We start from the raw sequence: 17357 nt of genomic DNA on the forward strand, positions 1-17357 counted from the left end.
GTACTTGATAATCTGAGGCAAAGCCAGCAAAATTTTTGTTAAAGGGAGATCTTACCTGATAAATCTCTTAGAGGACTTTGAGAAGGTAAAAAATAAGTTACCCAACTGGGAGTGGGTGGACATCAATTATTTGGATTTTCAGAAGGCCTTTGAGAAGTTGCCACACACGAGACTGCTAAATGAGATAAGAGCCTTAGCTTACAGGCAAGGTACTTGCATGGATAGAAGACTGGCTGACGAGCATGAGGCAAAGAGTGGAAATAAAGGGGGGCTTTTCTGGTTGGTTACCAGTGACTAGTTGTGTTCTGCAGGGGATGGTGTTGAGATCACTTCTTGTCGTGTTATATGATAATGATATGGATGATAGAATTAATGGTTTAGTGGCCAAATTTGCAGACAATATAGAAATAGGTGGAAGGACAGGTAATATCATCATTAGACCATAAAACATAGGAGCAGAATTAGGCCATTCAGCCCATCAAGTCTGCTCTGCCATTCCATCATGACTGATCCAGGATCTCACTCAAACTCATACACCTGCCTCCTCGCCATATCTTTTGATGCTGTGACCAATTTGGAAACTATCAATTTCTGCCTTAAGTATACCCATGGACTTAGGAGGCAGGAATTATGCAGAAGATCATGGACATAATGGAAGAGAGGGCAAAGAAGTGGCAGATAGAATAGAGTGTAGGGAGCAGTGGGATTCCGCACTTCGGTTGGGAGAATAAAAGTGTAGACTATTTTCTAAATGAAGAAAGAGTTTAAAAATTAAAGGTACAAAAGGACTTGGGAGTTCTTGTTCAGTATTAGAGTTACAGAGTCATAATGTACCTCAGCACAGAAGTATGCCCCTGATCCATCTAGTCCATGCATTCTGGATCTTTTGCAGGTCCAATCTACCTGCACCTGGACCATATCTCTCCAAACTCTTCTCATTAGGTACTTATCCAAACTATTCTTAAATGTTACAGCTGAATCCAATTCTACCAAATCTGTCAGCAGCACAATAAACACTTGCACCACCCTCTGAGTGAACAGTTTTCCTCTCAAATTTACGTTAAATATTTCATCTTTTACTCTAAACTGATCTCCAGTTCTAGCCTTGACTGATATGAGGTGAAAAAGCCTACATGCATTCATCCTATTTATACTCCTCTTAACTTTGCATATCTCTATCAGATCTCCCCTCATTCTCCTCTACACTGGAAAATAAAGTCTTAACGTATTCAACCTTCTCTTATAAATTGGGTCCTCAAGTCCGGGCAGCAATCTTGTAAATTTTAAATGTAGTCTTTCAATCTTATTGATATCTCTCCTGTAGGTAAAGGACCAAAGCTACAGACGATACACCAGGTCAGGCCTCCCACTGTCTTAGATCACTTTAACATAAAATCCCAGCTCCTGTACTCATGCTTTGATTTATAAAGGACAGTGTGCCAAAAGCTCTCTTGACAACCCTTTCTAGCTATGGTGTCACTTTCGAGGAATAATGCAACTGTATTTATAAGTCTATTTGTTCTATGGCACACCTCAGATCACTGTTTAAGTCTTACCCTAGTTTCTCCTCCAGAAGTGCAAAACATCACACTTGTCTGCATTAAATTCTACCTGTCATTTTCAGCCCATTTTTCTAGCTACTTCAGATCCTGCTGCAAGCTTTGATAGCCTTCCACGCTGTCCATTATGCTCCCAATATTGATGTCATCTGTAAATTAGCTGATCCAGTTTACCGCATTATTATCTGAACCATTAATATAGATGACAACCATCAACAGATCCAGCACCAATTCCTCTGGTGCATCACTAGTCACAGGTCTCAAATTAGAGGTACAACCATCTACTGTCATTCTCTTGTTTTTTGCATGAAGCCGATGTTCAATCCAATTGGCTAATTTGTCCTAAATGCCAAGTGATTTAACCTTCTGGACCAATTTCCCATGTGGTATTTGTCAAAGGCCTTGCTAAAGTCCATGTAAACAACTTCCACTGCCTTTCCTTCATCAACATTCTTGGTAACCTCCTTGAGAATAGTTACAAGATTGATTAGACATTAACTATTACACACAAAGCCAAGTTGGCTATCCCTAAACAGGCCTGGTCTATCCAAATACTTAACTATTCTGTCCCTTAGAATATATTGTCATAGCCTTCCGACAACTGATGTGAGACTCACTGGCCTATAATTTCTCAGGTATTCTTAGAGCCTTTTTAGAATAACAGAACAGCTTTAGTGGTCCTCCAATCCTCTGGTATGTCACTCCTGGCAAATAATGTTTTAAATATCTCTGCTAAGGCCCTTGCAATTTCTGCACTAGCCTCCTACAAGGTCTGAGTGGACACCTTGTCGGGCTTTTGGTATTTATCTACCCTAATTCACCTCAAGACAGCTAACCTCTCCTCTTCCATGACATCATGGATACTGTCCATGACATCACTATTCTTTTGCCTTACTGATCTTCAAGATGATCAATTTTGTCACTTGTTATCCTTTTGCTCATAATATATCTATAGAAGCTCCTGGGTTCCTCTTTTACCTTGTCTGCTAGAGCAACCTCATGCCCTCTTTTAGCTCTGCTGATTTCTCTTTGAGTTTTTCTCTTGCATTTCTTATACTTCTCAAGTGCCTCATTTGACGCTAACTGCTTATATCTGATATCTGCCTCCTTCCTTTCCTTTACCAGGACTTCAATATCCTTCAATAAACAAGATTCCACAGACTTGTCTTTTATTCTAACAAGAGCATACAAATTCTGTTCTCTCAATATTTCATCTTTGAAAGCCTTCCACTTACCAAGTATCTCTTTGCCAGGAAAGAGACTACCTCAAATCAAAACTGCCAGATCCCTTCTGTTGCCATGAAAATTGGCCTTACTCTAATTTAGAATTGCAACCCAAGAACCAGTCCCATCATCCTCCATGATTTTGGAATTATGATCACCAGATCCAAAGTGTTCCCCTGCACACTCGTCTGTCTCTTGTCCTATCTTGTTCCCTAAAAGGAGATGCAGTATTGTGCTCTCCCTTATTGTGACCTGTACTGTTGATTAAAGGAAGTTTCCTGAACATATTTGACAACCACTATTCCATCTAATCACATCAGAGTATGAGAATCCCCGTCTTTATGTAGAAAGTTAAAACTACCTACTTTTGTAACCTTATATATCTTGAAACTGCCTGTCATCTCCCTACAGAATTTGTACTTTTTAAAGTTAACTTGCAGGTTGAATCTTTATAAGGAAGGCAAATGCAATGTTTGTTTTCATTTCGAGAGAACTAGACTGTAGTTACAAAGATGTCCTGCTGAGGCTTTATAAGGTGTTGGCCAGACCATATTTGCAATATTGAGAGCAATTTTAGGCCCTGTATCTAAGAAAGGATGTGTTGACTTGATAAAGGATCCAGAGGAGATACACAAGAATGATCCCAGGTATGAAAATCTTAATATATGAAGATCATTTGATACCTATGGGCATGTATGTGATGGGGTTCAGTAGGGGAATGGGAGATCTTGTTGAAACTAAATGGATACAGAAAGGCATGGATAGAGTTGACGTGGAAAGGATGTTTCCATTACTAGGAGAGTCTAGAATCTCAGGGCACAGATGCAGAAAAAAAGGCACATCCTGCTAAGCTGCAAAGGAATTTATTTAGCTGGAGGGCAGTGTCACTGCCGAACTTGTTGCCAAAGAGGACGACGCAGGCCGTCATTGGGTGTATTTATGATATATATTGATAGGTTCTTGATTGGTAATGGGGTTAAAGGTAACAGAGAGAGTGAGTCTGAGAGAAAAATCCTCCACAAGTGAATGGTGGAGCAGACTCGATGAGTCAATTGGCCTATTTCTGCCCTTACTGTATATCCTATGGAAACAGACTAAAACTGAAGATCTGTTCCCTTATTTAGTCAATGATTTGCTTTAATTCACTTGATCATAATCTGGCAGAGTGGATCACCTATCCTTGATGGTATAGTCAAACATTTAATTCCATTATTCTGCTGGAATGGGAATCAGGTGCAATCTGCAATGACCAAGTACTCAATGCTTCTGGATAGCTAGGGGCCGAACACAAAACGTTTTCCCTCATTCACCCTAGACAGACAACATCTGAATCAATTGGAAGTTGATCTTAACTTCATGCTACCGGATTATTTAGAAGTGAAAGCATCACCCTCGCTTGCATCATTACTGAATGGGGATATGCATGCTAACTGCATGTTACTGTTGTGACCAATCTGAAGCAGTGGCTTTATTTTAACCAAGTAACAATCTCCTCTTCCATGGCTGTGTATATGATTTGGTCAAACCCAGATCTGTTTTCCCACTGGTTTGAAATTCATGGAGTTGATTTCCCTTAGCTAATTCCTTTGTCTGATCATAAAGGATGTATATTGTAGTTTTATAAATAAATAAATAATCCCTTTGCTTGACATAAAGAAAGCATATTGTTTCAAGATTATACTGCAGCCCAGATGCAGGTTAAAGAATTCATAGTTCCCTGATTAGCATGGCCTGATTAGTTCTCGTTAGCATGGCCTTGATACATGTCAGATACAATGGGCAGTCTGCTACTGGGCTCATACGCACTCTGCCGTAAAAATCTGGGAATACTGCTTCAGGTCCAAACCACCTGCAGCAGTTTTTGACACTGAGGTGTGCTGAAGATGTGTTTGAGTTAGATGTCTGTCTCCGTGAAGGTTTTCTTCTACAGCTGACCTTTTCCTGTTTTGCAGTTGTTTCTGCTGTGATGCTCTGCATTACTTCCTAGTGTTTTATTGTCTGTTTGGCATTTAAGTATCTGTAGCAGCTTGTAAGATCAAGAAGCACAGGAGTAAAACTAAGAATTTTCATGATTATACCTTCTGGAAATGTTGCTGCAGAATATGGATTATGGGAAGGTTATCCCACTTCTATATCCTGGGGGGCATACATTGGCTAAGGTTGTAGTGAAGGATATGTGGAAACAGGAAAGTAAGTACAAATGGACCAATGCAACATGTGGCTCTATTTACAGGCAAAATGCAACGGCCTTCTTAAGGAAAAACTGTGACATGATTGCTGCTTCTTTCCCACGTATTTCAAGTGGTTCAACGGTTTCATTTATTATCAGAGAATCTGTACAGTACACAACCTGAAACTCCTACTCTTTGCAGACATCCACGAAAAACAGAAAGACCCCCAAAAGAATAAACAACAGAAGAATGTCAGAACCCCAAAGCTCCCTCTCTCCCCTCCCCCATGCAAGGCATCCCCTCTCTTGTTCCACCCATTGCAGCAGAGTCAGCACCTACCACCCACCCAACAACAGTAAAGCCCCCAAAGAGAGACCATGATCTGCAGTCAACAAAAAGTATTGTTTACCCACTGGTTCGACATGCCATGTGCTTTCTCTCTCTCTTGCTAGCAAGGGACAGACACATGTCACCCACTTCACAGTGAAAGGGGAGACTGACAGTCACTGTTATGAGTCTGCTGCATTGCTTTTTATTCCGAGATTCTCCGACTAGAGAATTGGCAGCGAACTCTCCCCACCATCCAGAGAAAGAGGGAAGGAGAGCGATCACTGGACTACAGAGACCTCTGTCTGCAGTGTCCGCCGCTGCGACGTCCTGCAACGCCTCAGTCTGCAGCACTGACCTGGAATTGATTATCCAAGGGCCACGCAGGGCCACACATCGGAGACATCCTTCTTCTATGCTGCACCTGGAGAATCTCGGAAAATGGCCGGTTCTCGTTAGTACATGTTCTCACTAATCTCCCATTTTATAATGTTGGCTATTCATTACCTGCTAGTGCACTTCCTCACTTCCATATTTTCTGTGCTGAAGACATAGTGGTGTTGGTTATAAATGGAACTGGCAACATGCTTGTCTGAAAGTCAACTAAACCTTGCACAAGTCTTATAATACGTCTCAGGGAGATTGAATCCAATGAGAATCCTGCTGCTCTGTAGGTTCAAGAGAACTTTTGTCGATGTTCCGGTATGTTTCTGTGGCATCTGATAAGACCACGATGGGAACTGCAGACTCAAGCTCAACTGGATGACTTGGTGAGTTGGCACAAATGACACATGAATTCAGTCTTGCATCCATGCTTCATATGCTCCTGGAACAATGATTCAAGATTGTCCGCGCCATCATGAACTTCCTTTCTCTATTCAAAGGGGACATGGATCAAGGGTCCCAAGAGATAGTGGGGATGTTAAAAATTTTCAAGGAGGATTTGAGGGCATCCTTGAACTTTTTTGTCTGAATGCTTAGTGAGCTATTCTGATGTCAGAGCTCAGAAGAAAGGATCTGTGTAGTGAGCGTGGGATTGGCATGCAAGCAAAATTGCAGCACAGTGAAGCCAGCTCTGTGTAATGAGATCTTCAATAGTGGAGGTGTTGATCTCGGATAAGAAGCAGAAATTAGGTTGCTTATCCTTCCAGTGGAATTGGGAGGATTTTTGATGTAGCTCACCATTACTTTGAAGTGCTCACTATAGGTAATCCAGGTCTCAGAAGAATATAGGATAGGAATCACTGTTGCCCAGTAGACCGTAAGTTTTTTATCACGTTTCAGGTTTTCAAATAGCTTTTTCTCAATTGCAACATGCATGAAATGCTGGAGGAGCTCAATAGGTCAGGCAGCAGCCATGGAAAGGAATAGAGTCGTCACACGGACTGGAGAGGAAGGGGGAAGAAGCCAGAATAAGATGGCAGGGGAGGAGAAGAAGCACAAGCTGAGAGATGATAGGTGCAAAAAGGTGCTGAAGAAAAAGGAAAATTAACAGGAGAAAAGAGTGGACCATGTGACAAAGGGAAGGAAGAAGGGTACCAGAGGGAGATGATAGGCAGGTTAGGAAAAGAGAATGCTAAGAGGGGAGAGGAATGGTGAATAGAAAAGAAGGGGGAATAGGGGAGAAATTACTGGACATTGGAGAAACCAATGTTCATACTGTCAGCCTGAGGGCTATCCACATGGAATATGAAGTGTTGCTGCTTCAGCCTGTAAGTGTCTGTATTTCAGGTGTTACTTCACCTGAAAGAGCCTCTGTTGCACTAAACCAATTATGAATTTCATTATCTACCCCTGCCTTTGCTGATGGTGAATCTGAGATATATGGACCATGTTTTCCAGAGTCTTACCCTGAATGCTCATGCCAGACGGCAATAGTTTAGAATATGCCAGATGGGCAGATGATGTTATTTATAGGCGTTGAGTGTAAGGGCAATCCTTCTGTCTGCTTCAGCCAAAGAGCTGATGATGACTTGGAGTTGGTCTCCAAATATGCACATATGCATGGCCATCTGATCTCTGCAGCTCAGCAAAAGAGGTTTGGGGACCTTCTTTCTGGAATGGAGAAGACACAGGTTGAAGCAACTTCCCATTACTCTGTCAATTAATTGCCCCTCAGCAGGACCTTGTCGTGGTGAGGTACAGCAAGCGTAGTTGAAAGATGTCTTGAGGGAGTGATGGAGCCTTGCACAACTCTATCAGCTAGGTGGAGGAACTGTGGATCACCCTTCTTAAATTTAGCTACTTGCAGAAATTCGGCTCCATCTTTCATTTGTTTCATGGTGGCATGCAAGCCATAATTCTAGCCAATAGGTTCATAATATAATTAATCTGACTGTAGGCTGGTTTCTACAGGAGAATGGTGAATGATAATCTTTCTTAGTATATCAGAAATCTATAATATCTCTTCCTCATTATCCGGCATTTCCTCTTAGCATGTCAGATTTTATTAAACCCTCTTATGGACAAGTAGAAAAGTACTTTACAAAAAAATCAATTAATTTGGCACTTACGCATCCTGCCCTTATGTGACAGCAGTATAGAGCGATACCAAGAAATATTTAGAACTTTTTAAATTATCTTAGTTTACAATCCTCTTTTGAGAGCAATTCCTGCAAAAAAAGTGTTCTTTTGTGTTAGATTTAAATAAAAAGAATAAGCAATCAGGAGAACTAAGAAGACTTGGTGGTTTAAAAGATGCCATTTAAACTTGATTATAATATCATTTGATTAGGTTTGCTTCGAGGTACAATGATGCATGATCGTCACTGGATGAGTGCAGATCTTCTAAAGCACGCTATAAAGTCTTTGCTTATTCTTTTGGTGTTTTCCCCTACAGGTGTACATGGGAACTTAGCAAAAGTTTTAAGTAACACACAATTGGGTCTCAGACCGAAACGTCAACAGTGCTTCTCCCTATAGATGCTGCCTGGCCTGCTGTGTTCCACCAGCATTTTGTGTGTGTTGCTTGAATTTCCAGCATCTGCAGATTTCCTTGAGTAGACATTTTAGGTGTAGTCTTATGCTGAGATCCCTTGGAGCAGATTTATCAACAATAGACTGCGCACGTGGAATTGGGGTTAATATGTAATATGCAGACTTGGTTTTAGTATTGGTTATTGGACAGCATGCAATGTGTAGAAATAAATGGATCCTTCTCAGCTTGTCAGACTGTGACTAGTAGAGTATTACCGGAATCATTGTTTGAGACTAATATATTCACAATCTATATCAGTGTTTTTCCTATAATGACCAAATAGCTCAATTTCAAGGTTTGGCAATGACTAGGTGGGATAATAAGTGGGAATGAGGCTGTAAAAGGGATATAAGCCGCATTAATGAGCAGACAATAATAGTACACCTATGGCAGGTGCAATATCAAGTATAAAATTGTGAAGATATTCACCTTGATGCTGAAATTAAAGTAATTTTAAGGGATATATTGAATTAAAGCATTTTGTAAGAGAGATGGTGGGTAAAATTAAAGGCGATCTAGGTGTCAATGTATAGAAGTCATTGGAAGTACATGAAACAACTAGTTAGACAAATTGTTTATTGACCTTTATTACATGTAGATTTGAGTACAGGAGTAAAGACATTTTTACTGCAATTATATAAAGCTCTGATGAGTCCGGACCTGGAGTATTGTATACGGATTTGATCACTTTGTCTAAAAAGGTTTCCACTTGAAATCACTGGAGGGCAATAAAGGTTCACCGGACTGATTCCACTAATGACATCGTTACCATATGAGAAGAGACTGAGTACACCAGAACTATATCCTTAGTATTTAGAAGAATGGCCAGAGATTTCATTAACAATCTTATGGTGCTCGACATGCTGAATGCACAGAGGTTTTCCTAACTGAGAAGTGTAGAACCAGAAGTCACTGTCTCATAATAAGATGAAGGACATTTCAGATGATGATCAGAGAACTGCAGAGGGCATTGAACCTTTTGAAATATGTATCCTAGAGGGCTATGGAGATTTGGTTAATTAATTAATTCAAAACAGTGATTAGTAGGTTTTTAGATATTGTGGAAACTGCAGAAAATTCTGAACTTGATTGATGAGAGAGCAGGCTCCATGGCCTACTCATGCTTCTATTTCCGAGGTTCTTTCTAATCATTGTTTCATAAAATGATTTAAAATAGCGCTTGTTGCTTTCGGGAGTTTCTCTGTGATATTGATTGTTCAATCCATCGATTATTCAACCAGCCTGTTTAATGACTGTGGAATTCAGGGAGTCCTGTGAACTGCTGTAGGCATCAAAAAAGGGGATGCTATTGCCACAGAGATAACTGGATCTGAGAGCAAAAAAATATGCTGATACCCCAATGCATAATCTGTTGAACACTCAACATCTGGCCACAGTTGGAAGAAAGATTTCCTCTGTCTTCCTCAGTGCAAGTGAAAATAAAAACAATTATATATAATTTCAAAGACAAATAGGAGGTTATTTCCAATGTCCCTTTTAATCATCCGTCTGGCATCACTGAACAAAATTAAGATTATTTGTTCCATATTGAGTTACTGCTTTTCAAACCATGTTATAGGAAAAATTGAATTCCAAATTAGATGTTCGATTGTGAAAATAGACATCTATCTACACATCATCAATCATCTTTATCGGTATTGACCACATCTTTCTCCATATGTTTTCTAACGGGGGCAGCACGGTAGCATAGTGTGTAGCACAGCTGTTTAAAGTACCAGTGGAAAGGGGTTCAGTTCCTGCCACTGCCTGTAAGGAGTTGGTACGTTCTTCCTGATACCACGTGGGTTTCCTCTGGGTGCTCTGCTTTCCTTACTCTGTCCCAAAGACGTACTGGTTGGTAAGTTAGTTAGTCAGTGCAAATTGTCCCGTGATTGGGCTAGGATCAAATTGGGGGTTTGCGGTGCAGCATGGCTCAAAGAGCTGGAAGGGCCTATTCCATGCTCAATAAGTATTCTCAATAAGTAAATATTTATGCATATCTGAATGTTTAGTTCCATCAGAGATGTGCATACTTGTCCCTCTCTGGGGCTGGTTCAAAACTCAGGGTGACACTAAAGTTTATGCTGTACTTATAACTTAAGGCAGTGAAGACTCATCTTGGCTACTCCATAGCAAGACAATTTTCTTCTGCTTCGAACCAGCATATTTCAAGATAGTTTCAGGCTTCCAGTATCCACAGTATTCTGCTTTTGAACTGGTTATTTTTTCATTACTATTGATTTTAAAAACAGATACTTTTTCTTCAGTATTGCCCACTTGTTACTTCCCTTTTCAGCAACTTTTTCTCTTATGCTGAAGTTACTACTTTGAAATTCCAATCATTCATCCTGCTATCAACAACTTTGTTAATATTTTATATACAAGAAGGCCAGCTAGGTAATGAATTTCAGAATAATTGGTTCTATTCCTGAGAAAGTTTAGCTGCTTTTCAAACCTTCACCATCACTTATACAGCACATTATTGGCTTAAATTATTATTAGGTGAACATCTTTGATATGGAATATTTTATCTGTTACCTCTAGGTGACTGTCACCTGACCGAATGGTCACTATGGAGTTCATGCCAGCTCATCTGTTTGGATGGGAAGAGATTTGAAACAACCGGTCACCAAACCCGTTCCAGGGCTGTGATTGTTCAGGCACTGGAAAATCAGGATAATTGTCCTGAACAAATATGGGAAAGGCGGCCTTGTACAGGTAAGAATTTTCCTTAAACTGGCAAATTATAACTGGCAAATTCACCATTGAAGTATAGATCACTAGTAACTTGGATTAAAGACTTGTGAAATGTGGCAGGACACAAATCTGTTACTTAAACATATGCCAATACTTTCAAACCCAGTCCTCTATCAAGAGTATTATGTGCTGTAGAATTATAGGCATTTATTAGACAAAGGATATTTGGTGCTATGTATAAAGTCTTCACTTTGTCCCCACATTCCATAATCATTAGTGGAATTGGTATCTCAAGATTACAGTAAGAAGTTTTAGAAAAACATCTTGTTGTTTATTTCTATGCTTCGTTAGAATGACCATGTCAAAGACCATTCATTTTATCGGACTCCAAGGTGAAGCTCTCTTTGATCGGCATCATGCTCTGATGTTGATGCACTGAGCAATCTGTAAACGTTGCAAGGATTCAGCCTTAAAATGGTGATTATTCAGCACCCAGGCTTTGCATGTTATGCTTCTCCTCTTTTGTCTAATTAATACAATAATTTGAATTCACAATCTTGTTAGTTTTCCTGTTCTTTCAATGGAAATTTGTATTGTTATTTTCAAGACAAATGCTCAGCAAATTGATTGTGTACCAGCTATTTTTCATACATAGAAATTGGTGAGTCATTCAATTATTTTTAATCTTCAAGTAGTTTCTATAAGGATACAGAGACAACAAAACAAACACAAGTGAGGTTCAGAAATTGTTCATAGGCACCCATTTGTGGTTCTTCATGAGAATTACTGTATTAATCTGCTGGGTATCTTGAAAGAAATAACAGGAAATCAAAATAAGTGTGCAAGTTCTTGGAAGTTTTGTGTTAAACTTTGAAACTTCTCTAACATTTAAATACATTACTGTGGAGGAACCATTCTGAATTTGTTTTCATGAGGGACATCAGAGGGAAATGTGCAATGTTCAGTGCATTCATTTTAGTTTGTTTACTCCATTTGCTCATGTCCCCAAGTGCTTTATTTTGTACTAAACTTAGCTTAAGAAAAACCCAGTGAAGCTGTCAGTTGGGGTCATGCACAGGGCTGGGAATTTCTACTCAATAGTAATGCAGAATAGGTACTTTCCTCCACTCAGTTCAAAAGCTAAAGAACTTCTTTGCTTGGAAAACAAATAAAACTGCAGATGCCAGAAACTGAAACAAAAACAGAAAAGCTGGCGGAGCACCGCAGGTCAAGCAGCATCAATACAGAGAAACCAGTTAATGCTTTGGGTCAGGGACCCTTCGCAAAACTTGATAGCTGGCAAGGCACAATTTGTCTGCTGCTCTTTTCAAGGCCAATACGTTATTACTTCCATTCCACATTTTTTTCTCCCATCTTCATGTTGTTTACTATCCCTTTATCTCATTTTTTGGGACAAACCTGATGTTGAAGTTATGTTGCCAGTTTGTTGCTGTTCCCAATTGCGGTTAACAGCTAGATAACTAGCTAAAGTTAAGGTTGTAAATGTTCCTTGCTGCATCATTTCATGCAAGGTGTTTTGCAATTGGGCTTGTATTGTTTAACCACATGGTGAGCAACTGAGGTTACAGAGCACTATGCAACTGAAGTAGACCATATAGCGCTTCAAGTCTGTTTTGGCTCTGAGGTCAATTCCTCTATTTATGTAACCTGTTCTCATTCAGACGTATGCTAACTGCACCCTGACTCTCCTAATCTCAGGGATAATTTGCAGTTCTACTTTGAGACCTGGGAGGAAAGCAGGGCATGCAAATGAAACTTATCTAGTCTCAGGGAGACCATGCAAACAGCAGCCAGGATTAGAATTCAACCCCACTCGCTCAAGCTCTGAGGTAGGAACACTGGTTGCTCTTCTAATAGGCTATTGTATTCATTGATAGCTTTTATAGAAGTCCTGCTACGGCAGTGCACACAAAATGCTGGAGGAACTCAGCAGGTCAGGCAGCAGCTGTAGAGGGAAACAGTCAATGTTTTAGGCCAGGTCACCTCATCAGGATTGGAAAGGAAATGGAGAGAAGCCAGAGTGATAAGGTGAGTGGAGGGGGAAGAGTACAAGCTGGCAGGTGATAGGTAAGTCCTGGTTGGGGGGGAGCTGAGTGCATAGGGTAGGGGGGGGGGGGCATGAAAGGGAATGATGTGGGAAGCTGGGAGGAGATAGGTGGAAATGGTAAAAGGCTGGAGAAGAAGGAATCTGATAGGAGAGGACAGTACACTATGGAATAAAAAGAAAGAGGTGGGGAACCAGAGGGATGTGGTGGTCAGGTGAGGAGTGCAGGGGTGAAGGGAAAGAGTGAGAGGACCAGTAGTGGGGGATAAAGCAAAAAAAAAGAAAACAAAAGAGGATCCTGCTGGTCAATTCTTAACTGATTATGCATAAGGGGTCATGAACCATAAATACAAATTATTCATTTGGCTCCTAGCATAACAGTTGTGTTTCTTCAAGGAAACATTGAGTACCCTCCTCAAAGAAATGCAACATGTCATTGACTCCTGTGAGTCTCTGGCTCAAGACTGTTCTAAATGGAAATGAAGCATCTGGGATAATGTGGAGATATCTAAACCCATGCATTGACAAAATCCAGAAGCCTCATGTACCCGACATCTCTGCAGAGATTACTCACCCTTCTTTTCTGTCAAGCATTGCTTGCCCATGAGTGAAAGGATCTGTGGCTGCTTACACATTGACCTCACTATCTCCTCAGAACCCACAAGACTAGAAGTGTTGTCTGTAAAGGTATAAAGTAGTCTGAGTGGCATGTAGTCTTTATGTCTTTAAAGAGAATAAGCGTAAGAAGACATGAGTTGGCAACAGGCCACTCAGACTTTTGGGTCTTGTCTGCCATTCAATAGGGTCTCATTTTATATTGTCCCCAACTCTGAATTCCTTACACTCATCAATCCTTGAATCAGGAATCTCCACTCAGAAAGGTGGGGATTCCTCAGGGCTGGCTTTTTTAGGAGAAGATACTTTTTGACCAATCTGATTGAACTTTTTGAAATTAACAGATGTATTAATGAGTATAGTGTGGTTGGTGTAGTTTGCATGGACTTCAGTAAGGTTGTAACAAGCTTCCACATAGAAACATGTCCAGAAGATTAGAGTCCATAAGATCCATAGAAACTTGGAAATTTGGGTCCAAAATACAGGTCAGGAACTCAGAGTTCGAAATTCAATTCTGACACAGGCTGTAAAGAGTTTGTATATTCCTCACCATGACCACGTGGATTTCCTCCGAGTGCTCCAGTTTTCTCCCACATTCCAATGATATACCAGATAGTATGTTAATTGGTCATTGTAAATCATCCTGTGATGAGGCCAGGGTTAAATCGGTGGTTTTCTGGGCAACACAGCTCATTGGGCTGGAAGGACCTGTTCTGAGCTGTATCTCTAAATAAGTAAATAGATGAATGTTTGCCTTGTTAATAGGTAGTAGTGAATGGTGGCAGAGGGTACTGCAGGGATCAGTGGAATATCCCGGTTTCAATTCTGTTTTGTGACTATATTGCTCCTCTAATAAAAGTTATGCTTGGAGCACCTTAGGCCCTATGCTTTGAAAGGTTTCACTTAAACTTGCCTGGCTAACCATTTCTAACTGTATTTCAAGTTCTTTGTCCAAGATTTTGATTATCTGCCCTGACTTTCTCCATGTTAGACTTGGTGCCATAATTTGTTTGATAAGGCTGCTGAGTCAGCAATGAGTTTTTAGATTTTGATATTTCTCTATTTATAGAACATCTAATCGATATTTTGATATCTCTGACCAAGGTTATGTTTTCATCCGCCTTCAAAGATCATTCACTCATCTTCATTTTTTACTTTTGTACGTTGTAACTAAATCTTGACTGCATTTTTTGGTGATCATTCTGTAGCATGAACTTTAAAAGCAACTCAAACATTGTATATATTAGAGAATGTGTGTATAATAGCTAATCCAGTATATATCCCTATACCGTATCAATCATTTGACAGCGTAGGTGTAATCCATTGATTACATTGACAAATTGTCACAGCACATGTTTCATTGTTTCTGGTTGTTAGACTGCTTGCACTAAAGAAAATGTTAATAATATGATGTGCACTAGCCACAATCTGTGTCCCTTCTCCTAAACTCAATAACCTCAGTGCTGGAAGACTCCTTCACCACATTGAGCGACTGCTTTCAGTGAACTGTGCACTTCTACTCGCAGGGTGCTCTGTTACATAACATTCCTCAATCGCCTTGCCATTCTGTATATTATGTATTACTGTATATGTTGGTTGACTGTCCAAAATGCATCATCTCACAATTACCCAAGTAGAAATACAACAGCTATTCCTTAGCCCATCTCCATAAATAATCAAGACCTTTTAGTAATTCATTGTAAATGGCTTCACTATTAAGAAGACCACTAATATAGTATCATCAGCAAATTTGCAGAATCCAGCACCCAACTAGTCACAGGCCTTCAATCAGAGTCAACCTTCAACTGTCACCTTCTGCTTCCTATCATCAAGCCAATTTTGAATCTACCTTGCTAGCTGCCCTAAATCCCCCAAAAATATAACCTTCCATATCAGCCTGCCATGTCAAAGGCCTTACTAAATTCTGTGTAGAAAACATACACAGTTCTAATTTTAGCTATCTCTCAAAAAGATTTATCAGATATCATCTCCAAAGCATAAAACCATGCTGACTATTCCTGAACAGGCCTTGACATGGTCCACGTCCCTCCATTCTCTGTGTATTCATGTACCTAAGAACCTCTTAAATGTCTCCATCATATCTGCTTCCACCACCACACTGGTAGCACATTCCAGATAACCCACCACTCTCTGTGTATTAAAATAAAATGCCTCACACATCTCCTTTGAGCTTCCTCACTTTCAACTTAAATACACGCCTGTAGGTATTTTGACTTTACATGCTGGAGGTAATTATCCACAACTCTTTGTAGAGTGGCACAGCTGCTGTCTCACAATGGCTTAATCCTGACCTCCAGTGCACTCTAGGTGGAGTTTGGACTTCCTTTCTGTCATGTGGGTTCCTCCCAGGTGCTGTGGTTTCTCCAAAGGTTTGTGACATGGTAGGTTAATCGGCAAGTTTTAATTGTTGTTGGTTCATGAGTAACTGATAGTACCTGGGAGAACTGATGGGAAGGCAGCAAAAATAGGTAATAAGGAAGTATTTTAGTTGGGGATTGGGATTGTTCTCTGATCTGACCTAGACTTAAAAGGACAGGTACTTTCATTCCATGTCACAAAGAATTTGGATTCAAAATTCATTAACCTCTTAGTGAGAAATGTTTCCAAACCTAAGTAGCAGACCCGTTGGCTTGAGACAGTGTCCCCATACTCTAAAAGTCCCAGGCAATTGAAACACCTTGATACTATGTTGACAAGGCATTTCTGAATTTGAAGGAGTTAACCTCTCACTATTCAGAATCGCTGTGATTATAAGCCCATTCTGCTCTTACTTTCTTCATGGGTCAGTCCTCACAACCAGGAATCCTTTCAGTAAAGGATGAAGTCAACTGGCTTGAAAACTTGAATTGGCGCTGATTGTTGAGGAGACTAGATGGAACTTACACAGGCAACCTCATAATAATTTGGCAGCTAGGCTTTATGTCAAGTGAGTTGAACGTCTGGTTATCTTGTCCACTTATACAGTCTGATGGCTAAGTACGTCAAGCATATCTTTGTGCATATCAAGAGCAACAGGAAAGTGAAAAAAAGGCTGGAAGAGAGAAAAGTATTGAGACCATGGCATAGGAGCAGAATTAGGCCATCTGGCCCATTGAGTCTGCTCCACCATTCAATCATGGCTGATCCTTTTTCACTCTCCTCCTTAACCCCAGTTCTCAGACTTCTCCCCATAACCATTGATGCCAAGTCCAATCAAGAACCTATCAATCGCTGCGTTAAATACATCCAATGATCTGGCCTTCATGGCTGCATGTGACAACAAATTCCACAAATTCACCACCCTTTGGCTGAAGAAGTTTTTCCGCATCTCTGTTTTGAAAGGGCGCCCCTTTAACCTGAGGCTGTGCCCTCTTGTCCTAGACTCTCCCACCATGGGAAACATCTTTTCTACATCTACTCTGTCTAGGCCTTTCAACATTGGAAAGGTTTCAATGAGATCCCCCCTCATGCTTCTGAATTCCAGAATGAGGGGGATCTCATTGAGACCCAAAACCATCAAACGTTCCGCATATGTTAACTCTTTCATTGCTGGGAAAGGAAAGTGAATAAGATGGGAGAGGGAAATATCAGAATCAGAGAGACGTCTCCATCTCTGGAGACAGATTATCTACTGATATCTACTATAAGCCTACAGAGTCCCACAGCTACCTGGACTATTCCTCTTCCCACCCTGTCTCTTGCAAAAATGCTATCCCCTTCTC

General features: G+C 40.4%; 1 protein-coding gene across 5 annotated transcripts in view; it reads left to right on the plus strand.

Moving 5' to 3' along the window:
- The window catches only part of thsd7ba (thrombospondin, type I, domain containing 7Ba), a 969622-nt gene that overhangs the window by 911779 nt on the left and 40486 nt on the right, over nt 1-17357 (plus strand). For 4 of the 5 annotated variants that reach the window (XM_059970235.1, XM_059970236.1, XM_059970238.1 and 1 more), the window contains exon 23: nt 10803-10976. In XM_059970235.1, the coding sequence (XP_059826218.1) occupies nt 10803-10976 (174 nt within the window). Of the gene's footprint in view, nt 1-10802; nt 10977-17357 lie in introns of those variants that run through there. The other variant, XM_059970239.1, reaches the window with a different exon arrangement.

This window comes from Hypanus sabinus, chromosome 5 (genome assembly GCF_030144855.1).
Source record: "Hypanus sabinus isolate sHypSab1 chromosome 5, sHypSab1.hap1, whole genome shotgun sequence".
Taxonomy (NCBI): Eukaryota; Metazoa; Chordata; class Chondrichthyes; order Myliobatiformes; family Dasyatidae; genus Hypanus; species Hypanus sabinus.